At 44.2% G+C, this 25,039-nt stretch overlaps 1 protein-coding gene across 1 annotated transcript in view; it reads right to left on the bottom strand.

Moving 5' to 3' along the window:
• Positions 1-24,720, bottom strand: part of LOC115175999 (exostosin-1b-like) — a 112,930-nt gene extending 88,210 nt beyond the window's left edge. Inside the window, exon 1 of the mRNA XM_029735707.1 lies at positions 22,872-24,720. Coding sequence (XP_029591567.1) covers positions 22,872-23,815 — 944 coding nt within the window. The 5' untranslated portion in view covers positions 23,816-24,720. The remainder of the gene's footprint in view (positions 1-22,871) is intronic.
• Positions 24,721-25,039: the final 319 nt, after the last annotated feature.

Genomic DNA, 25,039 nt, shown 5'->3' with positions numbered 1-25,039 from the left:
GGGAGACATGGAATGAAAGTGCATGTGAACTGGTGCACGCAATTACGTATGAGGAGAGAAAGGGGCTCATTTCCAGTGTACGATGTAATATCAAATAGACAGCAGAGCGCTATTGTTAGTGCACAGTAACCCAATACAGAGTCAGAGTGCCATAGCGACACAAGGCAGAGTTATGAACACTCAGTCAGACAAGGTAGTCACAAAAAGGCCCATAGGTGACACAGGACAGTCAGAGTGTCAGAGACCGAGGTCATTGTGACACGGAAGCAAGGTCGGAGAGCATTTCATTTTTTACTTTCGTCTATTTCGTAAATATTTTCGTAACTCTTATTTCTTGAACTGCTTTGCTGGTTAGGGGCTTGTAAGTAATATGTTCACGGTCTACACCTGTTGTATTCGGCGCATGTGACAAATAAAATTTGATAACAGTTGACTTGAGTAGTCGTGGGCTACACTGACGAGCAGATTACAAAATACATGGTGCTGTTACAGACAACATTCTGCAAGTGGGTGCTGCAACTGGAGAACATTTCAGCACTTTCTCCCTCAACACGTGTCGATAAAACACTCCAAGGGCAGTGCAAGGATAAAAAGACAATAGAACTTCTCTCAACCTTTGTTGAGAGGCAGTTGACGGTTGATGCTTTTCAGAGGAATTTAGTGTTGCTGTGACTCTGGATCAAAAAGGCAGAACTATTCACCACCACCACAGAGAGACAGAGACAGAGAGAGAGACAGAGAGAGAGACAGAGAGAGAGAGAGAGAGAGAGAGAGAGAACTGGGCAAGGTGGAAGACTGAGAAAATCCTTTTATATATGCGTCCACAGGTGACTGGGTTATCAGTGATCCCATCAGACACGAGAACACGTCAGCCTACCAGAGCTAACGGGTCAGCCCTTAGGTCACTGCTGTATGGGCAGACACCGACCCCATCTATAGCATCACACAGGGACAAACAAGGCTAGGGCACAGAGAGGAGATGGCTTTAAATAACATCTGACAATCTCTATGGGCATGGGGTTTATGTAGGGTGGAGAGACTGAGCCCTCAAAGCAGGAACAGAGAGAGAGAGAGAGAGAGAGAGATCAAAGCTTTTCTTTTTCAGAATCAATCCCTTGCTGGGTGTTGGGAAGCCTGCGACAGTGCCAGGATGAGAATATACACTGGCATACACACACACACACTTTGACTATGTACACACACACACTTTGTGCGGCTCTAAGTCTGTGCGCCACAAGGCAGCCGTGCCCTCTTGCCCCATTTCCAATCCACAGAAACAGAGATGCAGCGTTGCCAGGCTGAGTGCAACGTACCGCAGTCGTTTCATGTGGGGTTTCTACGGGTGAGAGGGAGGCTTTTTTTTATTTTATTTTTTTACATTTGACCTTTATTTAACTAGGCAAGTCAGTTAACTTCTTTGGGAACAGGGGGCAGTATTGAGTAGCTTGGATGAATAAGGTGCCCAGAGTAAACTGCCTGCTACTCAGGCCCAGAAGCTAAGATATGCATATTATTAGTAGATTTGGATAAACACTGAAGTTTCTAAAACTGTGAGTATAACAGAACTCATATGGCAGGAAAAACCTGAGAAAAATCCAACCAGGAAGTGGGAAATCTGAGGTTTGTAGTTTTTCAAGTGATTGCCTATCCAATATACAGTGTAAATTTGGTCAGATTGCACTTCCTAAGGCTTCCACTAGATGTCAGTCTTTAGAACATTGTTTCAGGCTTCTGTTGTAAAAGGGGAGCGAATAAGAGCTGTTTGAACCAGTAGTCTGGCTGAAAGCCTTTAGTTTAGTCATGCGCGCAGCCGTGAGCACAAGCTCCACTCCCTTTCATTTCTAAAGACAAAGGAATTGTCCAGTTGGAATATTATTTAAGATTTATGATAAAAACATCCTAAAGATTGATTCTCTACATCGTTTTATATGTTTCGACAAACTGTAATGAAACTTTTTTGACTTTTCGCCTGGACTTAGTGCCCGCGCCTTGTGCATTTGGAATAGTGAACTAAACACGCAAACAAAAAGGAGGTATTTGGACATAAAGATTAACTTTATCGAACAAAACTAACATTTATTGTGGAACTGGGATTCCTGGGAGTGCATTCCGATGAAGATCAAAGGTAAGTGAATATTTCTAACACTATTTCTGACTTTTGTTGACTCCACAACATGGCGGGTCAACATGTATGGCTTGTTTTGGTGGCTGAGCGCTGTACTCAGATTATTGCATGGTGTGCTTTCACCATAAAGCTTTTTTGAAATCTGACAGCGGTTGCATTAACCTGTTAGGGTATAGGGGGCAGTATTGAGACTTTTTTGAAAAAAGATGTGCCCATTTTTAAATGCCTCCTACACCTACCCAGTAACTACAATATGCATATACTTATTATATATGGATAGAAAACACCCTAAAGTTTCAAAAACTGTTTGAATGGTGTCTGTGAGTATAACAGAACTCATTTGGCAGGCAAAACCCTGAGACAGATTCTGACAGGAAGTGGATACCTGATGTGTTAAATTGACTTTGAGCCTATGCCATTGAAAAACAAAGGGGGTGAGGTATATTCTGGCACTTCCTATTGCTTCCACAAGATGTCCCCAGCCTTTACAAAGTGTTTTGAGTGTTCTACAGTGAGATCTGACCGAATAAGAGCCATGGAACGTGATGGTCCATCATTCACCCTGGCGCGCGATTTGATGGTGGGTACTCTCATTCCGAAACGTTTTAAAAGAAAACCCAATGGTCCGCCTTGAATTTTATTCATGTTCTGGTTAAAAAAGGCCCTAATGATTTATGCGATACAACGTTTGACATGTTTGAACGAACGGAAATATATTTTTTCCGTTCTTGAAGTGAAGTGAAGTCCGGCTGGCTTAGATCATGCGCTACAACACGGAGGTTTTTCGACATAAATGATGAGCTTTTTTGAACAAAACTACATTCGTTATGGACCTGGGACTCTTTGGAAGTGACATCTGATGAAGAGAATCAAAGGTAATGGATTATTTATATAGTATTTTCGATTTTAGATTCCTCCAACATGGCGGTTAGTCTGTATCGCGATGCGTATTTTTCTGGCGCAGTGCTCAGATTATTGCAAAGTGTGATTTCCCAGTAAGGTTAATTTAAAATCTGACAAGTCCATTGCGTTCAAGAGATGTAAATCTATAATTCTTTGAATGACAATATAATATTTTAGCAATGTTTTCTAATATTAATTAATTATTTTGTTGTCATGACTTGACTGCCGGTATTGGAGGGAAACTATTTCCTGAATATCAACGTAAAACACTGTTTTTAGATATAAATATGAACTTGATAGAACTAAAAATGCATGCATTGTCTAACATAATGTCCTAGGAGTGTCATCTGATGGAGATTGTAAAAGGTTAGTGCATAATTTTAGCTGATTGTATGGTTTTGGTGAAGCCTGTCTTTGAATCGACAATGCATTGCACACCGCTATTGTCAATGTACTCTCCTAACATAACCTAACTTTATGCTTTCCCCGTAAAACCTTTTTGAAATCGGTAAACGTGGTTAGATTAAGAAGATGTTTATCTTTCAAAGGCTGTAAGTTAGTTGTATGTTTGAGAAATTTGAATTTGTACATTTATTTGGTTTCAAATTTGCCGCACTTGAAATGCACCTGCAGTTGATAGGGTGCGCCACGGGGGGAACACTAACGTCCCAGGTAGCCTCAAGAAGTTAAGGAGAAGTTGATCTATAATCCTATGCATAACACTTGTATCTTTCATCAAAGTTAATGATGAGTATTTCTGTAAATTGATGTGGCTCTCTGCAAAATCACCAGATGTTTTGTAGGCAAAACATTACTGAACATAACGCGCCAATGTAAACTGAGATTTTTGGATATAAATATGAACTTTATCAAACAAAACATACATGTATTGTGTAACATGAAGTCCTATGAGTGCCATCTGATGAAGATCATCAAAGGTTAGTGATTCATTTTATCTCCATTTCAGCTTTTTGTGCCTCCTCTCTTTGGCTGGAAAATGGCTGTATGTTTTTTTGTGACTATGCGCTGACCTAACATAATCATATGGTATGCTTTTGCCGTAAAGCCTTTTTGAAAATCAGACACTTTGGCTGGATTAACAAGAAGTTTCTCTTTAAAAAATGTGTATAATACTTGTATATTTGAGTAATTTTAATTATGAGATTTGTTGTTTTGAATTTGCCGCCCTGCAATTTCACTGGCTGTTGTTGACATAGGTCGCTAGCGTCCCACATATCCCAGAGAGGTTAAGAAAAAAAATTCTTATTTTCAATGACGGCCTAGGAACAGTGGGTTAACGGCCTTGTTCAGGGGCAGAACGATATTTTTACCATGTCAGCTCGGGGATTCGATCTTGCAACCTTTTGGTTACTAGTCCAACTCTAACCACTAGGCTACCTGCCGCTTTGTGGGAGTGCACTCACACACACAGCTTCTGGTCTCCCAGCCTTATAAAGAGGCCATCTAAGGCCGGAGCCAGGACACAGGCAGACATTTGGTGGCTCCATGCTGCTCTGGAGGTATGGCTGTCGGCAGTCAGTCCTTCAGAGCACTAACAATGAACCGCTCTTCCCCCTTCTCCCCGTCAAATGCTTGTTTTCCTTCTCAGCTACCTAAATCAAATAGCTACCACTTCCTTCTCTTGTTGTAGCTCCTAACCTAGAAGTTCTGACAGATGGATGGTTTTGACTGAGAATTTTATTGAGGTCACCCGGTTTGAATTCAATACAAATCTCCCCGCTGAAGATTGACTTCAAGAAATACAGCATGGTTGATAGGATCATAGTGGAACGTTCAGAATCGTAGTGACGTGTCTGGCACTTAACATATATTATCAGCCAGAAAATATTGGGAAGGCCGATTTCTGTGAATCAACCATTTTCGATCTTCACACAAAACACCAAATAGAAGAATATAAACACCCCATACTATATCAGCATGGTCTCTGTTCTTATAAAACCGAGCTGACAAAGTGTGTCAACGCACAGTTAGACTTCCCCGTTGCTTCTCTCGGCGGTAAAGCTTCTCATGCTCGCGTCAGGCTTCGAGGCATGCGTTTGATCTCCTCTCCCCTTAAAAGAAGTGTCAGTTTGACGGTTGTAAACCACAGGCAGATCCAGCGGCAAAAGGCAGGCACCGGGGAATACCCCACCGTGCCGTACAAGCCATCTGATCACAGCTTCAAACCGAGGGGGAAGAGAATGAAGCTGGATCTCCGCTGATAGCGAGGAGCGGGAAGGAGGGATTGAGAAACAGAGAAAATGAGGGAAAGAGTGCGAGTGAGTTAGCGAGAGATCAATGGTCTGTTTATCCCCTTTCCCCTGACTAACAATTGGTTAGTCAATTGGTTGCTATGGGGGGAGAATTTAAAAAAATAAAAAAACGGCTGCTCCTCGCTTGATTGTCTCCAGAGATTCCCGCCCTCCCGATACCTATGGAGCTTCCTGCTCTGCCCCCCCCCCCAAACCACCCTCCCTTATCTTTTTTCCTCCTCTTGCTCATTCTCCCTGCCATGGCCTAATGAGGCATTGCTGCTGCTTCCTCTCCCTGTACAAGGTCCTGCTAAGAAGACTTCCAGCATTCTTACAAGACGGCATGCCGGGTCACACAGGACGGTAGCCTATAGCCAGGAATACTGCAGTAATAGGGCCCAGTTCTGCGCCGGATAACCATAGCTGGCACAGCATTGCGGGACCAACTGTACAAAAAAAATCATACTTTCGATGCAAAGGCTAGAAAAATGATTACTTGTATTAATGTGGAGTCAAGCCTATAAAATACTTGCTTATGTAGTCACATGCTATGTGTTATGAGTGTAAGTATGATGGACAAAGAAGAGCACAAAGAAGCTGTGTATGGAGATATGGGAGACCCCTATGGTGGGTCAGTCAGCCTTGTTCTTTGGACCAACTCTGGTCACGCGGTTAGCTAACAGACTTGTCCGTTTCCGCCGTGTCTATTTCTGGAGGCCGTACTGCGGAGGAGAAAAACAAGGGGGGGGGGGGGACACTGATATTTTCTTCAAGCTTAAGGATCTAGGAAACCTAAAGCTTAAATTTAAAAAATTATACTCAGCAAAAAGGACACAGTCTGTCATGAAGACACACACAACAATTTTGAATGAGTGTGTCTAAAATGCAGTAAGTATCTGTTATCTCCTGAACAAAGCAGCTGGGTAACCACCTCATTATAGCAAGCTATGGCAGTTTCCTACAGCACGATCAATAACTGAACCTGATAACAATTTAACAACATTGAAACAGAGCCGTAACTGGATCCCTTCTCGTGTCAGACGCAGATTACGCTGCCACTTGAAAATGAAAACACAGCAGGTGGCTTTACATGTAGCTCTGAGCACAAAGCCATGTGTGTCATCTCATACTACACCAAGTCCTCTAACCTAGGTAAGTCGTCATTGTGATGAATGTTATTTTTCCCTCGTAGGGCTCAAGTGGCTTCCCGTCTTTTGATTTAAACGCAAACGTCTTTCTTCCCTTTCCCCACTGTAAAGCCGTGACAAATCCTGACAATGTATCTTCCTTCCGTAATATCAGCCCTGGCCCTGCCGGATCAGATAGTCACTACCAGTTTACAGACCCCCTAGTTTCTTATTTTACAGTTGACTGACAGGAAACGCAGGTCAAGGTAAGTTCAGCCCAGCTGTATCCTTGTGATTTTTCTATGGCTAGTTATAGCTCTTCTAGTGAGTGACACAAACGCCTTAAAAAAAAAGTTTGTTTCACTCAAAACCAGCACGGTGAGTCATGATTTACCAAGTTCAGATGGCTCACAATTAAAAGAATGACTTAACTTGGTCAAACAAATGTATATCAACCAGTAACATTTTGTTACTGATGCTTACATGCTGACTACACCGCTCAAGTCGCAAAATAAAATGTACACATACATGTTATTCAAGCACTAAAACAGATGCTTTTCGACCTGTCCTCAAATTAATATAATCGGTTCAGAGTTTGTTTTGATATTTCAACCTGCGTGTCGTGATCGCGTTTGCTGTGGGGGGACAAAATCAATTTGCGCTCGATGGCGGGCGCGTCCGGTTTGGGCATGGTGTTATTCTTTCAGTGGGCTTTGATCCTTGAAAAAGTCAGATTTTCCAGCACAGAGAGTGACAGGAAGGGAAGGGTTGGAATGGCAGACCGTTACTATGGGAAGGTAAAAAAATAAAATGTCATTTTTTCCCCCCTTGCCTGGAGTCATTCTTTCCTTGGCAACAGCCAGCCAAAAGCTTTTCTCAAACACGACACAGAAGGGATAGAGGAGACAGCTCTTTGGAAACAGCACTTTGAGTGGACTGCAACAAGGAGAAACAATTCCGGACAAGCAGAGGACAATGGCAGTGACACGTTGTGGCTAACAGAGTTGCTCTGACTTTTGAACAGGGTCAGTCTGTGGTCGGCCGTTTCACGTCTATCATTTAGCTTCTGTTCAACTCCTGCTCTTTGGCACAATCCTCCTCCACACCCTTTAAATTGTCCCTCAGTATAAAAGGACATCATTTGAAATACTTGTTATTTCCCTGAAACAATGACTCATTTTCCTGGCACAAGCAGGCATCTGTCCATTTTGCTCTTCACAGGATGTGGAGTGTTAGTACAATCGTGACAGCAGCAAGCGCTAAGAGACAGCAGCAAGCGCTAAGAGACAGCAGCAAGCGCTAAGAGACAGCAGCAAGCGCTAAGAGACAGAGCTAATAAGTTTGGCAGTTTTTGGTTAACACTTAAAATTCCCAAGATGGACGATGTCGCGCAACGCTAAATATGGCAGGGGCCACCACCCCTCACCACAGCAACCGAGGGCAGCGGTCTGTCTATTCTCTGTTGTGGTAAAAGTTGAATGCAGCTCAGACAGTCCGTGTGGTCTGTCAAGACACGTGTTCTCTGTCTATGTTCTAGTCAAGACCTCATGTGGTCTGTGGAAGTATACGAGACGAACACATGCACAGTCTGGGCTGTGGTGCGTTTTGACTTGGGTCCGAATCACGTGTGGTCCGTTTGTGTTCGGGTCAGGCTTTCCCAATGTCTGTTTGGGTTAGGGTCAAGCACATGTACGGTAATTGTTTGGGGTATGTCTGTGTGTTAAGGTCAGGTGCAGAGTTGTGGTAGGATTTGGTCTATTTGGCTGTCTATTGTTGCGAGTTTAGTGGCCAGTCCGATTGAAAACACAGGCAGCGTCTGCATGGATTCAGCGGACCATGACGGCTACAATAACCCCTGCAGTGGAGGCACCCATGTGCTAAATTACTGCCACAAAATGCTCTCCGTCGGGCCTCTGCAGTCTAATCCAGGACATTCAGCCCTCTAGCACCGCCGGTCTTCTTTCTTTAACCACATAATTGCACTCGGCTTGCCCAGTCGCTGCCGCGTCAACCTAGCTCTGGGTTGGAAAGTGGGGACGGAAAAGAAAAGATCATCATCATTGGAACAGGTGCTGCGCTGACAACGTCATTAGAGGAGAGGGTGGCGAACCTGACCGCTACGCTCGTGTTTCCCATAATGAAGTTCTGCATGTCGCCGTGTGTACACTGGCTGTCTTACACTGAGGCGCATGATTAAGTTCCTCTGCTGGAAACGGAAAAGCCAGACAGTGAGACTGGTAGAGACTAGAGTTGGAGCCAGGGAGGGAAGCCATCTGTGTGAACTCAATGGAATGTGACATGTAGGGAAGAGACTTCTCCCCTTTGTGAGTGATTCAACTTCCACAAGTCCAGGCACTACCACAGCTTGGGCACGAAAAATACTCTATTGAGAACACACACACACAGTCCAAGAGGTCTTTCACAGTAGAGTGTACATTGACCTGAATGTGATTTGATCTCTAGCCCAATCCCAGACTGTGCCTAGGGGGGGTAAGACAAACAGTCAAAAAGGCTTATTCACATTCACAGCACCAACCAGCACTGAGGAAGCCTGTGGCCCCAAGGCTGGATGATAACGAATTTCACAATCAAAGACCTGCAGTGTCAACGCAGTAAGTAATAGCATGAATTACCATAGAGTAATGAGAGAGTGCCACTCTGATTAAGACAAAGGGCTTCCTGTCCTGCTGTGTGCCTGCGTGAATCATTATGTGAAGAGAGAATACAGCCTGCCGACGGGGAGGCTGAAGCTCACCATGTCCCCAACCTAATTCCATCTCCTTATTTCAAAAAGGTGCTAGAACACTGCGATCCAGCAATAGACATACCTATTCCTTTTTCAGTGAGGACTAGTCACTTGATAAAAAAAATAAGTGTCGGAGATGTGGGTAGTCGGCCTCAACAAGGCGCTGGAGTGAAAGTGGAACAGGGACAGCTATGATAAGGAAATGTAGAGCCCTGTCAATCATTAACCAGCAGGTTGACGGTGGCAATCTGCCCCAGGGCAGAACACACGCCATTCACCACCACATCATAACTATATTCTACAACGTCTGAACCATAACACACACACCCAGACTGTTCGGCTACATACTAAGAGGTATACAGCTCTTAACAAAACTCAAAATGAAGAAGACGGCTACAAGATCAACACTTGCATGTCAGTTAGGCCTACATTCACGACTATCGCATCTACGAATGAACATAATCCGACGATATGTAGGTTAGACGACGTTGCCTCAGCCAGTAGGGATATCTGGCAAACCAGTAAGAGAGCGAGAAAGTGCTCCCGTAATCCAGAAGGGACAGGAGAGCTGGGCAACATTGAAGCGATTAGTTAACAAGAGGCAGTGCTGATCCTAATCCTCTTCTGGGATTAGGAGGGAAGGTGTAGCGCTGCTGGTGCTGAAAGTACAAGGGACCTTTATCACTGACCTTAATGCAGAATATGTGACCAGCTTAAGCTTCCTCACGAGACCTTAACCAGCCTCCTTATAGAGCAAGGAGAGTTCACCAGGGCCACGTTCAGTAACCAAATGTTATTGATAGAAATGGCAAGAAGAAGAGCCAACAGAGACATGTTTGTTCTACATAGCAACGTTCCAAAAACACACCCCTGCTCCCAGAAAGGGCAATGTGAACTCACCAACTCTTACATAGGATAGGGGGGCCTCACCTGGGCAATATTCAGAGAATATGGCATGGCACATCTTTTGGCAAGATTAAGAATTTAAGAAAAAAGTGGTTTAAATTAGTCAAATGATCTGTTTGCAATCAAGCTGACGTGCCTGTGTGAAGGCATAAGGTACCATCCTTAGATATCCTTTGAGTCCACCACCAACCCAATAGGTAGGCTATATGAAATACAGAATGCATCTTTGTGAAGTCTTGACTTCTTTTGAAAGGTGATCAGCATCCCAAGATGCCAACGGCAAATCAAGCCTTAGTCCATATTAGGGCTGTCCCGACCAAAGAAATATATCATCTTACTCGACTGAGAGTCTGTTCTTTCAACCAATCGATTGGGCGAATCAACTATATGCAATAAGCTTGTCTGATGCTTTAAGCACACTGTTTGCTGAAATAATTAAGACACAAATGACTAGAGGGAGTCTGACCGCACTTAATTTGATTGTGCTAGGCTCTTTTTTTTTTACAGCGACTGACTAGCACCCGTTGTCTCGCTCTCCTAATTGCTGCAGCGACTAACCACAGAACATCAGTGTATATTGCGCTGTCCGTGTTGCTGAAGCTGAAACATAATTAGGCTCCAGCCATTTCACAGAAAATGTTACCGAAATCCCTAATTTGTTTAGGAAAAACATACCCTATTCCCTCAACTCTTGCTCTCTTTATGTGACATGTATGCATCACATTCACGTTACCAATAGGGCCTGACCTGTAGTCTATCATAATCGCATCAATAAATTGGTTATAGCAAACTCCAAAACACACGTGACAGCAAAATGATGCAGAGGACATGAAAAATAAACTTGAAATGGGGGAATGTTTACTGGTTGCTCAGGAGGTAAAGGGGAAGTCAGATGTGGGAATAAATTTGACCAGTAGAAAATACTGGAGATGAGTAAAGTAAAGAGCAAGCGCTGTGTGCATTTTATGTGTGCCAACAGATGCTGTTAGATTACAATATACTTTTTCAGACCTTTTGGTACAATGTAAACACTAAATCATTTCTAAGCGTACCAGAGAGTCTGTTGTAAAGTTTAGTTTTTTTGGTAAAGCCTTTATTACAGAAAATACTAAAAACAGTCGCATTCATTCGTGAATGCAATTTCCTAAATGGAACAGTTATTTTTATTGTTTACACTAATTATTGCTGGGACACTTTATTTAATTTAACAAAAATGCAAATCATGAATGACTCGTATGCTGTGTGAGGACATGAACAAATGATTGATTGATACAGTAGCCTATATAAAAGTATTGAAATATAGGCCTAAGTCAATTACGGCATTAAATAATAAACAGGATGCCCTTTTAGGCCTGCAGCTTGATGATGGTTATACAAGGCTGCTTTACAAAGCCTACTAATCATAATGACATGACTTACTATGATGATGATGATCATAATAAGATTTCTTACATAATATAACCATATACAATTTCAGTAGCACATCTTCCAGTGATGAACTGTGCCATCCCTATGGCCTCCACAATGCATTAGTCCACTCAGATAGGCATGAATCAAAACAGGTGTCTTGCCAACCAACAGCCTATCGGCCAAACAATCAACCAGTCGACTAGGGGGAAAAAAATAAAAAAAATAAAATAAAAATGGGCTCAGCCCGAGTCCATATTCTTTAAATGGAATCGAATAATGTATACCTTGCTTTTTAGACCGTTTAACTCAGCAAATTTACTCTCCCCAAAACAGTGCTAAGATCAGTTTCTTATCCAAGATGAAATTCTAATTACATTTCTTAAGTCTGCGATAATACAAGACCCCACAGCGTTCATGGCGCTGAATAAATATAAAAACCCGAGGCTAACTGCAAAAAGGATGAGCAGTGGCACTGTATACTACAAAATCGGAGAGAGTAAAAATACATGAATAAATATCCTGCTGATAAATTATTCATTTGTGTAGCTTCCAGGGTTCCACATGAGTGGTCACAGTTAAAGCAGCCCCAGCATTCATCCAAACAAGATACACCGGGGAAGCAAAGCGCCAGAGGACTTCCACAGGAGGAAGAGAAATCTGGAACGCACTGCTGATTTGGCACAACTTAGAGGATACACACTGTAGACATACTGGCTGCCAACACAGCATACCCTCTCCTCTAACTGTAGTACAAACACAATGGACAGACTCAGACGGGAAGTGCAAACCCAACTGTCCAAACGAAACACACCAACAGCACATACTTTGACTACGCCACACACACACACACACACACATCCATCCATACACAGTAGGGATTAATATTTTCCCGAATGTAAAAAATATATATAAATAAATAAAATCGAACAAGTTCAATACTGGGACTAATTCATATTTCATCCTGAGAGTCCCTGGAAAAACTGCAAAAATCAGAAGTACTCATTTAAAGCATTTAAAACCAAGATATGGTCAATACGCTAAGGTTCTTCCAAAACAAGATTGTCGCTGTGGCACTTTGCCGGTGTTGTGCCGAAAGTCTCCCCCTGCCAGAACCAGAACCCCCCCTATCTTGGGACTGCAATGCCTGGCACACTTCTGAACCATTTTGATAGCTCATGTTGACCAGTAGTGTGTGCCACAGAAAGTATTTGACTCTAGCCACAAAATTAAGGAAATTAGAAGGGGGCAGTGGGGATTTCAGCAAGGCCATGTTCTTGTGACTGCCTAAATCCCCCCTCATAATTTCCTTAATTCTGTGGCTAGAGTCAAATACTTTCGCGAGGGGGGGAGATTCTGGCAGGGGGGAGATTTTCAACACAACACCGGCTTGGCTGCTCCACTATGTTAAGATTTCACAGCAAGTGAAACTGATATTTAGTAATGAAAGAGTAACTTTGATTACCAATGACATTGTTGTGAATTGCGAAACAGGCTGTTCATAAATTCCCAGCGTTATCATGTTCCTCAATTCAGCACATTTCAGCAGTAGGCCGTCTCGACACAGAGCGCACCCGGAGAAGGCTACAGCGTTGTCGAATCATACAAACTTTGTATCGGGCAGTCAAACAAAAGTCAAAATGACCAAAGTTGCTAAGCTTGCTAGATAACCTCCAACAAATGACAAAAATCGAGTTGATTACACAGATAGCAGACCAGCTCATGAATAACAGGAAAATGGAGAGTAAATTGTTAAAATATCAAGGCATCTTAACTGGGACCAACTCTGTTTAAAAATATATATATATCCATATCTACTCTCATACCGTTTGTTGATAACACATTCTCTACCGAAGCGCTCATTTGGGCAGCAATACGAGACAGCGAAGAGAAGCAGGGGAAATGTTATAGCGGTATTTTGACATGCATAGGTGAGACGTGCTTTGACGATGCAACCTATGGATTACAGAATAAAGTTAGGAGTTCAGGATTTTGGGTTTCAGTGGGATTGGGACAACAGGAAAATAGCCTAGGCTCTAGAAGGCTACTATCTGAGTCAATAGACAAATAAAAACACTTGATTTAGGCTACATTATTGCATGCTAAATTGTTCTGATCAATGATAGCTGAGCAAACAAATAAATTAGCTATCACTTATCCAGCCAGAGATCAATTAACCAAATATACAGACAGAGATTCCGTGAAACAAAATCACATTGATTGATTATCAGACAAGTCACAGGCTTTGGGTCTGAAGTAGGACAGTCTACTACGCGAGTGAAGCGCACAATCCACTTGTGTAACATGCTAGCAAAATTTTTCTGATCGGCTAATATGAGCAAACCAGAATAGACCGTCGTTCAGCACTCACTTTAAATTCAGCTAACATTTTCCCAGCCTAAATTGTTACCAAATATCCAAATGGAGATTCAGTGACAACATGTATTTATCTAGACGAGTCCTCCACGCTTGTCTCAGCGCAGCGCCATCCCAATGAAAACGACGCTGAAATTACAATCTAGGTGACCACACTACTATTGCTTAAAATTAGTACAACGGTTGCATTTTACTTTGTGACTTTTGTATTACACACACACACACACACACACACACACACACACACACACACCTTGATAAATACAGGTTAAACACAACCATAGGTCAACAGCCAGACCGACATGATACAAAACACGCCAACAGACGTCAGTGAAAACTCATCGAGATAGACAAAACACGCTCCTACTCGTGATTGTTACAAATACTAGCACACCCGTGAACGTAGAAAGCGAGTGGAGGGGTGGCAAACATGCATGAACAACTTTGGGATTTGATTCAAAATAGTATGAAAGGAGCGAGACACCGACTCAGGGGAATAAACACTGTGTGAAAGGCGGGAGGTTAGTCACAGTTTTGCTACCGGTCTAACGGCATAAAAAAGGTGCGCTGCTACATTAAAAAGGTTCACTAATCCCCCAGATAAAACGCGCAGCTTCTTCAAAACCGAATTAAAAAGACAGCTCGTCAAATTCCGGTGTCACTGGGCCTACGGCTCTACAACCGTCGCTTCCCCGACCTCCCTCCTGCTCTCACCTTGAGAGAGAGAGAGAGAACTTTGAGTCTAGCAAGCAGAAGCTCTGAAAACAAAGTGCTGTCGTGTCACAACTTTCTGTGGAAATAAACATTCAAACCTCGAAATAACACCTGCCGAGCAGCTAACCCGGAGTAAGACGCGCAAGCTCCGGGTTCCCAGCACAGGCCTCAAGTCGCTTTGATCCCGAAGATGCGGTTGACTAAACACCGCAAACCAGGATGCAGTTTCAAAATACTGTACAAGCGACCATGACCTTCGGCATCATTTTACCAGACAAGGTGAAAATCTGTCATTCTGCCCCTGAACAAGGCAGTTAACCCACTGTTCCCCAGTAGGCCGTCATTGTAAATAAGAATTTGTTCTTAACTGACTTGCCTAGTTAAATGGTTAAATAAATAAATCATGACAGATGAGAAACCACAAAATCCCTCGTCACAAAACACAGTTTAAATTGTGGGAAACTGTCCTCTCTCAGGCTGTGGGCCACCTCTGACTCACTCAACAGAAATGCAACCTCAAATTACTTGCACACAGAATCCTAATGGAAGAAATGCCTTCATTACCTTCCCATGAAGGCCCATCTATAGCTTACTTCTGCGTTTGCACTAATTGGTAAACGGCCAGGGCAGATTCCATAAGTATAGCGGATTAAGTTTGCAGAGCTTAAAATCATTTAGAAATGCCCGTTTTGGAGTCCGTTCTCATTTCATTTCCAGGGGGTGGGGAGAGAGAGCAGGAGAGTGGGTGCTAGTGCCTTTCGTCCAACACTACCACCAGCTGCACTTTACAAACAATCCTATTCCCCTTATCTGAAAAGGAGGCCATGTAGGAACTCATGAATAAACAGACAAACACCAGAAACAAACTGCAAAGTAAAAAAAAATGCCCTGATAACCAAAATAACACAATATTCTCCCCATCCATGCTTGGCATACAGAGTCTCCTCCATTAGACCAGGTGCCGCCCACTACATCCACCACCCCCACTCCACCCCAGCTCTCGACGCCCTCAGTGTTGGGTTGGCTGGTGATCCGTGAAGTGTCATGAGATTCCGCCAAATGAGCGGTCGCTGGTGTGTCTGAGCAGCCATTGTTGCCGGCGTCCAGGGTTCAAAGGGGGAGGGGGTTGGGATCATGAGAGAGCAGCCTCAAGTAATGATTGGCTAAGAGGAGAGACCTAAGGGGGAGGGATGTGGGACTGGACTGTCGGAGCTCAGAGCCTTGAGGAGAGGAGGGTTTGGGGTGGGGGGGTAGGGTGGCCATATGAGGGGGGGGGGGCTGTGTCGTCAACAAGGCACAGGCGGCGGCTAAAGAACCAGTGCAAACTTTCACACAAAAGGGCCCCTCTAAGCGCCTAGGGCAGCAGAGCCTTCACACCCACAAAGGGGAAGTCAAACTAACCCATAAAGTACTAGCTAGGAGCACAAGCCATACAACCCTCTGCCACCACTTCAGTAAAACACTGATGACCAGGCCCCTACTTTCTACCAAACACTTCAACATTCATCAGGAACATAATGCTTTTTTTTTTTTTTTTGAAAAAGGCACCCCCTTTCACAAATTACTATTTGAATATCAATACAGTGGAGAGACGCATTTGTTTTCACTCTTGTGGTGGTGAAAGGGGTCAGTGTATTGAGGACAGACGGTGACGTAAACTATCTGCCGTTCTATTGATGTACTGACATGAGGAGGTGGTAAATTTCTCCTGGGGCCATCAAATGTGCCTTTCCTGCTGTAAAACTACCCCCCTGGTGCTGTAAAACTACCCCCCTGGTGCTGTAAAACTACCCCCCTGGTGCTGTAAAACTACCCCCCTGGTGCTGTAAAACTACCCCCCTGGTGCTGTAACGCCCTGAGGGAGGACAGTCAGGGAACAGAAATCTACTTACCCACGGCCCCAGTTCCTGGCCAGTGTCCAGGACAGAAGTAGGTCATGGTTATTTCCCTACGTTGACGAGATGGGTCGGTCATGGGTTTCAAAACGCCGGGTGGGTCACAGAGAGTCATTCAGGAAGAGCGACGAATCCCTGAGATGACCATCCCCCTCACCCATAGCCCACCTCTCTCTCACACACACAGAGCGCCAATTGAGTCCATGTAGGATAACAAGCATGCAACCACAGCCTATTCACACTGACCATAAAGCGTGCCAACTGGGCTAGTTTGAGCAGCCTAACAGTAGGAGATCCCCAGAAGACAATAAAAACAACATTAGATTACAGGAAGTGCTTTATGGAATATAATTTCCAGTGACCGACATGCTTCTCAGCCAGGGATTCATCGGTTGTGGAGGGATTCTTAAAGTCTAAATCTAATTCCAAGTAATTACAGTCAACGGATACCCAGAGAAATACAAACACAAGTGGGCTGTCGTTCAGAATGTAGGCCGTGAGTGCTACACAAAACCAAGAACAACAGAGGTGCTGAAAGAGTTGAGGAAAATATTACCTCAGAAGAAATGAGGAGAATTAAAAGTAAAACATGCAAATCGCCGGCGAGGTAGAGAATGAGATGCTCTGAATGGTTCTATCCGTGCCACATAGTAGAGAAAAGACGAGATGAACAAGCTTTCACGCACCAAACGAGACAGATGTCAGAACTCAAAAATCATTTGGCTTCCATAATGTAAATGCCAGGTCTTCCGACTGGAACCAGCCAGCTTACCGGTCTCACTCAATTTACTTCACAAAGAGCCAAATCAGCTGTTTAGCTTGATTTCTTAGTATCCTTTAAACTGAGCGGTTAGCCTGTTAACTTACCCCGAGCTGACAAGGTACAAATCTGTCGTTCTGCCCCTGAACAAGGCAGTTAACCCACTGTTCCTAGACCGTCATTGAAAATAAGAATGTTCTTAACTGACTTGCATAGTTAAATTATGGTCAAATATTTTTTTTACCTGCCTAACTCATCACTTTAGCAGATGGAGGGAGGAGGGGGGGAAGGGAAGAGATGCTTTTACCGCTGTACCCCTCCCACTTATTAATTCATGCCGCTCAAGCATTCCCTGACAGTCCGGGAATGAAAATGACTTTCGTTTCCCACCTTGTTATTTTGTACTTTCAATTACTGCTGCGTGATTTTCCTACGGTTTTGGACAAACGGTAGGCTCTTAAATGAAGCAAATGATCCACGGGGGGCAGCCCCCTAATGCCCAGCTCGATTTTCATTCGGAGTGAAACACTCCCGATTGATCAATCCCTCCCCACCACTAGCCAAGCGGAGGTGGCTGGACTGGGACTGAGCCAGTAAAGCCCAGCTCGGTCGGTCCCGCCTGGTCTCTCAGCTGCCGCCGGCCAAGAGCCACGTCGTCATGGTAATCCACGTGGTGACAGTGGGCCACCAAGAAGAGCCTCACCTTCGTCACTCAGCCAGGCACAGATAAGAGTTCATAACCCATCCTCGCTCCGCACACACACACACACAATACCAGAGATGTGCAGACACACAAACACAGATGCAAAGCAGACCGACATAGCAGCATGATCAGGAGCAACCCCCACACAGAGTTGGGGCCAACGATCATAGAGCACAAAGCCTCGACAACCGAGATTCTGATTGAGGTCATTAATGCTACACTATGTCTGCTTGTCTCAAACGGTCACAACTGGCTCACTAGTATCCGACAAGACGTGTGAATAACTACAACACTTCACAGATAAAAAATAAATTATTTTTATTTAAAAAAGGCACAAACACGTCGAGGAGAAATTGGATGAATAGATTGACAGATGAGATCAAAAAATGTCCACTCTGGTGTAGACTAGACTACATCGTCCACAGAAATAATCAAACAGCGCTAATTAAAGGCAAACTAGCATTCCCCGCTTATTTCCTGCTGGTCATTAGCATATTTTGGTGTGATCATGGCCCAGTGCTTTATTTAAGTGAGAGGAGGACGATGAAATATTCATGATGTATTAATCTGACAAGAGAGAACAAACAACGGCGACCCGGGGAGCATGACACCCCCGAGTATCAGGCCGTGGCATGCAGCAAATGACATGTTCTGTGTTAACCTCCAGTGCCACATCCACTCTAATATCATGCCAAGATCTGTCCAGAGAATAAACTGCCGTTGACATGCGAAAACGGTATTCATAATGCTATTTTAAACATGATAAGACGGGGGATGCTGTCTTTGCTTGGCCAGGTTTGCTAATTCATCTCTGGCACCGTGTCAACAAAATGCCACGCTCTGCGTCGTAAAGGAGGAAATGGAAATATGGCAGCAAGCCATCGTCGCCCCAAATCACATCAGTGTTTCCATTTCATTCTGATAGCACGGAACGAACGAGAGAGAGAGAGCGCAACGCAGCATGGCCAGCCCCCCTCCTCTTCAAGAGGATTTACTCAAGTGGGAACATTCCTGCTGATGACGCAGTTGCGAAAATGAAAAATGCACCATCCCTCCGATCCATCCCTCGGCCTGATATTGCAGTCTTGGGGGCTTCATACAGGAAAGAACACAGACACATAAATACACACATACATTGGGTAACTCTTACACATGCAGTGCACACTCAAAAACACTCTGGCTCTCATAAAAACACCCCATTCAACTGAGTGGAGGAGTCCCTGGAGTGACCTTGAGATGTGGCGGCCTGCTAGTGAAGTGGCTAAAGTACAAAGTCAATACCCGCGACAAAACTGGTTAACTATTAAATGGGGGATCATGATCTAGCCGTCTGCTGGGAAACTTGTAAGGAGGAGGAAACAAGTAATACGCAGCAAAGCTCAGAGAGGAGGCATGTTGGAAAGTTGGGCCAGATTTCATAGCTTACATTACAGCCTATATCAGAGTAATCTAACAGCACATACACTGAGTACACCCAACATTAGGAACACCTTCCTAATACAGAGTTGCACCCCCCCTCCTTTTGCCCTCAGAACAGCCTCAATTCATCGGGGGCATGGGGCTCTACAAGGCGTCGAAAGCGTTCCACAGGGATGCTGGCCCATGTTGGCTCCAATGCTTCCCACAGTTGTGTCAAGTTGGCTGGATGTCATTTGGGTGGTGGACCATTCTTGATACACACAGGAAACGGTTGAGTGTTGCAGTTCTTGACACAAACTGGTGTGGCTGGCACATACTACTCCGTAGCAGTGCGTGGGTAAAAATCACTGGTGGAAGCCAAGCCAATAGAAAAGCCATATTACAACCTGTTGTGATAATTGTGTTTTTTTTGCTCTACAACCCATTCATTCAGACGCCACTGTGAGACGCCATAATGACGTGACAAAAAAAAAAAAAAAAGACAACAGTCAGTGGCGGAATAAATTCAACTACACATACGTTTGTTTCATCACAAAACCAGAGAACATCTGTCTGGTGAAGTCCACAAGCAAATTCTGCACGTAACAAACAGTTATGTGACCTGCAGCATGGTCAAGCAAGTCCACGTTTGACAGTTTGCTAAAACTACTGGATTTAGAACCACAGAGTTACCACAAGTCAGCGCAAAGACAACAGGTGCACCGTCTCCGCTATTCCAGCACCATTTCAACTTAAAACATCAAATCAACAAGGCAATATGCTTAGTTTAATACACAGAATTTTTATTTTGTCATGTGGCTGTGCATGGTACTGATGTGTCCGTCTGTGTGTGCTTGTGCAAGTAAAAAAATTATTGACCCACCCAACTTATAGACTAGTTGAACGCCAATGCCATCCTCCTCGCATGATGGCAAAACGGTCCAGGGCTCTGCCATACAGTACACTTTGTTTTCATTGGCTACCTAGCTAAAATGTTTGCTAGCCTAATTTCCTCACATGGGCAACAATGAACCAGATAAGTTGGCTAGCTAGTTAATGTAAGCCTACCTCTAGGCTACATATTGAACTTCAATCATCTCAGGCCAGTGGCACAATATATGCATTTATGGTAAGATCAGAATCACTGGCCTGTACAGAGAATTAAGTCAAAACCACAAGTCCAAATTCACTTCTCCAGCCGTGGCTTGGGAAAGGGCCAATTTAGCAAGCCAGCTACTGCAGGACATCAACAAAAGGATACTAGAAAATAGACACATTTGTCTGACAATGATGATGTTTGATTGGTGTGAAGCCAAATCTAAAAAAACTGGCCTCCCTTGGGGGGTGTTTTGCTGCACCAGGACGACCCACAGTAGACCAGATGCTTGCTGGCATGCTACAGCGGCAACATGTCATACTCTTTCATTCCAGACAGCATCAGATACATGGGCTACACATACTGAGACAGAGAGGTTCTGTTTCCCCTCACTCGGATGAATTCTCCGGTGAGTTTTCAGCCACCTGCGAATTGACCGAAAATTCGGAAAAAAACAGACGAAAGAGAAATTGTATCATTTTTACTTGTCAAATACTTGGCATCCATGAAGACAGGCCAATGCTACTACCATACCCCATTCAAAGGCACTTAAATATTTTATCTTACCCATTCACCCTCTGAATGGCACACTACGACAATCCATGTCTCAATTGTCAAGGCTTAAAAATCCTTCTTTTAACAGTGTCCGGGGGCTACCAGGCACTGCCTGTGTGTGAATGTGTGTTTAAAAGCCAACCAATATCTGCTGCTTCTGCCACATTCCTCTTAGAGGCTGAAAAGGTCAGAGGTCAAGAATGGAAAAAGGTTGAGATGAGGCACCATGTTGACAGTTCCATCGTTTTACAGCTCTATGGACAGAGGAGATATATATTCTCTCCTCTGTCCATAGAGCTGTAAAACGATGGAACTGTCAACATGGTGCCTCATCTCAACCTTATATATATACATACACACACACACACACACCACTGATTGTGAGAGACTCTCTGGCTGTGAACGCAGCGCATAGAGTACGCACCAGTCCAAGCCATGGCAGTGCTAACCTGAGCAGTCGAGAGAAAATTACCTGGAATTTAGATGATGGATGACATTTCTATAGGTGACACGAGCCAAAAGCGTCACTCTGGGAGAAGAGCAGATTGCAAGGGCAGATAAAGGGGAGACAGATGACAAAATGGACAAGCACTTACTTGTGGGGATGTTGTTAAAGCATATTTGCAATTGGCGATGTGTCATAGGGCAGTGTGTTCTCATTCCAGCGAGTTTCGGTTTATGATTAGTTCAGTTTAAGTTCGATTTCCCTTTGACCAAACTAGGCCAATAGATATAGAGTGCGTCCCAACTGGCACCCTATTCCCTGCAGTACTTTAGGCCCTAGTCAAAACAAAGTAGTGCACTACATAGGGAATAGGGTGCCATTTGGAATGTAGGGCTAGTTATGGCTCCTCACAAGTGACTGGAAATATTTAGTCTTCAATGGAGTACTGTTTAATCCAATCTCTCACTTCCCTGAACTTTTAAACACTAACGTCATCGGCCTAAAGTATGAGGGGAGAGGGGGGGATTGTTGAGTTATCACATGCCTGAGTTTACGGAGGATTTAGAGGCATATTCAAATCAGAAGTAGGCAACGCGGCCTAAAACAAACCTGTGTCACTCTCGGAGAAGTAAACTTGGCAACGCGCTTACGATTCTTGTAAACTTCCATGGCAAAGTTTCCTATCATGGTTACAATGGGATGCCTGTCCTTCGGGTGATTTGACTTAAACTGGCATCATTACGAGTTGTGGTCTCCACAATCAGTGATAATACACAAAGCACAACCCTAGCCTACTATCAAACTAATATGGCCATTATGATGAAAATTATTTGGGATATAGGCCAGGCCTACCCAGGCCAGGCCTAATTACATTAACAGCAATACACAACATTATTCCAACTGATTTGGCTAATAAGTCTAAGCCTAATAAATGTTGTGCTTATTCATTATAAAATGGGAGTTTATAGCAGTGTGATGCAAGGTCACACACTCCCACAGTGCACATTGCTTTATTCCGTTAAAGTATACGGCAAATAAAACGTTTCAGTACATATCCTCGTTTGGCTACAATATCAGTGAAGTGGGTTCAATTCCTGTGTAAGAGGGGGCGGTGTCCGGGGTGATTTAGGCAAACCCGGGAAAAGGTAATTGACAGGCTGGCTGGAGACGTTTTTGTTCACGCTTGAAAGGGAGCGAGGTTAGGGGGTAGGCCAGGAAGAGAATCATAAACCATTTCAGTCAATGGCTTTGTATGGCAATAAAATGACTTCACAATCTGCTCACAAAACACACACCATGCCGCGGAGACCCTCAAGGATGCACAGTTTTGGAATGGTTAAAGGACACCCAATGTAAACTCTGTTATGGAGACCAAAGGTGGTCACTTTTCGTTTACACAGTGGTAATATGACCGGCACCACACTTATAAGAGCGTTTTAATCTGTCAACGCATCAGAACTTACTTGTCATATTCTGCGTTGTCCTTTTCGCAGCGTGCGTCCTTGTGTTTCTGCCAATCCTTTCCGTGTTTGCAGGTGGTGAGGAGCACCACATCCTCCTGGTTATGGACATGATATAAGGCATTCCTCGTATCTGACCCTATACCTGTAAGGTATCGCTTCCCCTTAAACACAAGCATGTATTTCCTGAAAGGTGGAATGGAGTTGTACTTTAGGTAACCCCTGTCCCCTCCGGTCCTAGGGTGCTCCTTGGAGAACAGCGGGATGGACACGTCAAAGTTGGGCCTGAAGATCTCGGTACTGATGCTGGCCTTAGCCAACATGGCCTGGCCTATGTCGAAACCTAGGTCTTCCGTGTAGTCCGGCCATGTCCCAGAGTACAAGTTAAATATGAGGTGGTTTCTGCCGTTGTTCCAGAGATGAAGGTTCTGGACCTTGGTATTGAGATTGTGCACGTACTGCGGAGACAGCGAGTCCCGGTCCAGGGTGTCCAGGCTCAGGATGAATAGACAAGCTTGACCCGGGTCAGTGGTGTAGAACCTGGATCCCTCAACAATCGACAAAATATTCTGGTAACTTTCTGAGATTTTCTCCCCCTTCTGCTGGGGGTAGACGTACACTTTGAAATCGTTCTTTTTGCACGCTGAGAAATCAAAGCACGAATCCATGCGACATCTTTTGCCTTTGTACACGCTTGTGTTAACGTCCCTCTTTTGCCTTGGCGATATGTGACTGTTGTATTCCTCGGTGTCCGGTTGATCCCAGAGTAGGAACTGTTGTAAAGGGTCCGAGAAGTGTGGCCACGGCTGGTCGGGGCGATATCCATTGTGGCTACGGTCATGCCGGTTCCTGCCCGAAGCTGGAAGTTGCACACCTCCAAAGTAGAACAGCAGAACTAGACATGTACCGGCGGAGAGCAGGATTAAATATCGTTTTTTGGCCTGCATGTGTCCTACGAATAGGGGCAAGTTGTTTACAAATAAATTCGAAGTGGCCAGAAGTTAGGCTCTCACCACCTCCAACTACACCCCTCTGCCATCTTCCAGCCCGCAAAGATTTCAAACTCGTGTCTTCCCACTTCTTCGTGTTCCGTGCCCCAATCCAGCGATTGATCCAGAGCATGTGGGCGATTTTTAAATGCGTTTTCTCCCCCGTCTTGCTCGTTTGACCATTTCACTCCCTCGACCAAGTTAAAAACGATCAGATATCCTACGCTCTCTGACCCTCTCGCTCCCTCCCTCACGCAGCCAAGCTGTATTCAAAATGCTAAACTGCGCCCAGTTCAGAGGTGCCCCGAAGCTTTTTATTAGCTCTTTACCCTGCGAGAGTAGCGGCAGGGGTTCATCAGATTCCCTGCCTTGGCCAACACAGGGGGGGAAAAGGCATCCCACGTTTGAGATGTAAAGTCGTTAACACGCCGGCTGGGATTTAAAGCAGTCGGTGTGGCGGGGTTTAGATCCAGAGGTCTCGGAGTAGAAGTCGTCTTGTTCCTCGCGTTTTCTACGGCGATATTTCACTCCATGGTTCCATAAACGAACGAATAAAGCTTAGTCGAACCAGAGCGGTTCATCAGTGCAAATGTAGCCTCACAAATCCCTGCATTTCTCTAATGTTTTAATCTCCCGACAGACCTCATACACGCCAACAAAAAAAATATCTCATCGGAGAATAGGGCCTGATATAAACGAAGAAACGGACGCAACGATCTCAAACAGTACGTACGGTTACAATGTGACTTCGCAAATACATTGAAATTGTTACCGATATGGGATTCCTTGATCCTAGTGTCCAATTACCAAAACGCTCAATTGTTCCGATTCTTACTCTGTAAATGTTCCAATCCCGACACGATGGCAGCAGATTTGACGTCCCATCAGTGTGTATACGCTTTTCTCATTGGTCTATCCTTGGGACCGGAAGAGGCGGTGCTTCGAATGCACCCATTCACAACTGGAGCGCTCTCGCCGAAGAATTTAAAGCACGAGTAAAAATATCGAAAACTTTGCGCAATAATTATATATATATATTTTACATATATTATATTGCAAGGAATGATTATAATCTGTCACCACTGTCTTGAAATAACTAGTTTGATGTTATTTCCTTTAGTAGAGGTTGAAGCTGTGGCCAAGAACAAGTGTTGCTTTAGTGTGCCAACAAAATCACAGTAA

Source organism: Salmo trutta, chromosome 36 (genome assembly GCF_901001165.1).
Source record: "Salmo trutta chromosome 36, fSalTru1.1, whole genome shotgun sequence".
Taxonomy (NCBI): domain Eukaryota; kingdom Metazoa; phylum Chordata; class Actinopteri; order Salmoniformes; family Salmonidae; genus Salmo; species Salmo trutta.
Note: the sequence above shows the minus strand (reverse complement) of the source record. Positions and strands in the feature narration are given on the sequence as shown.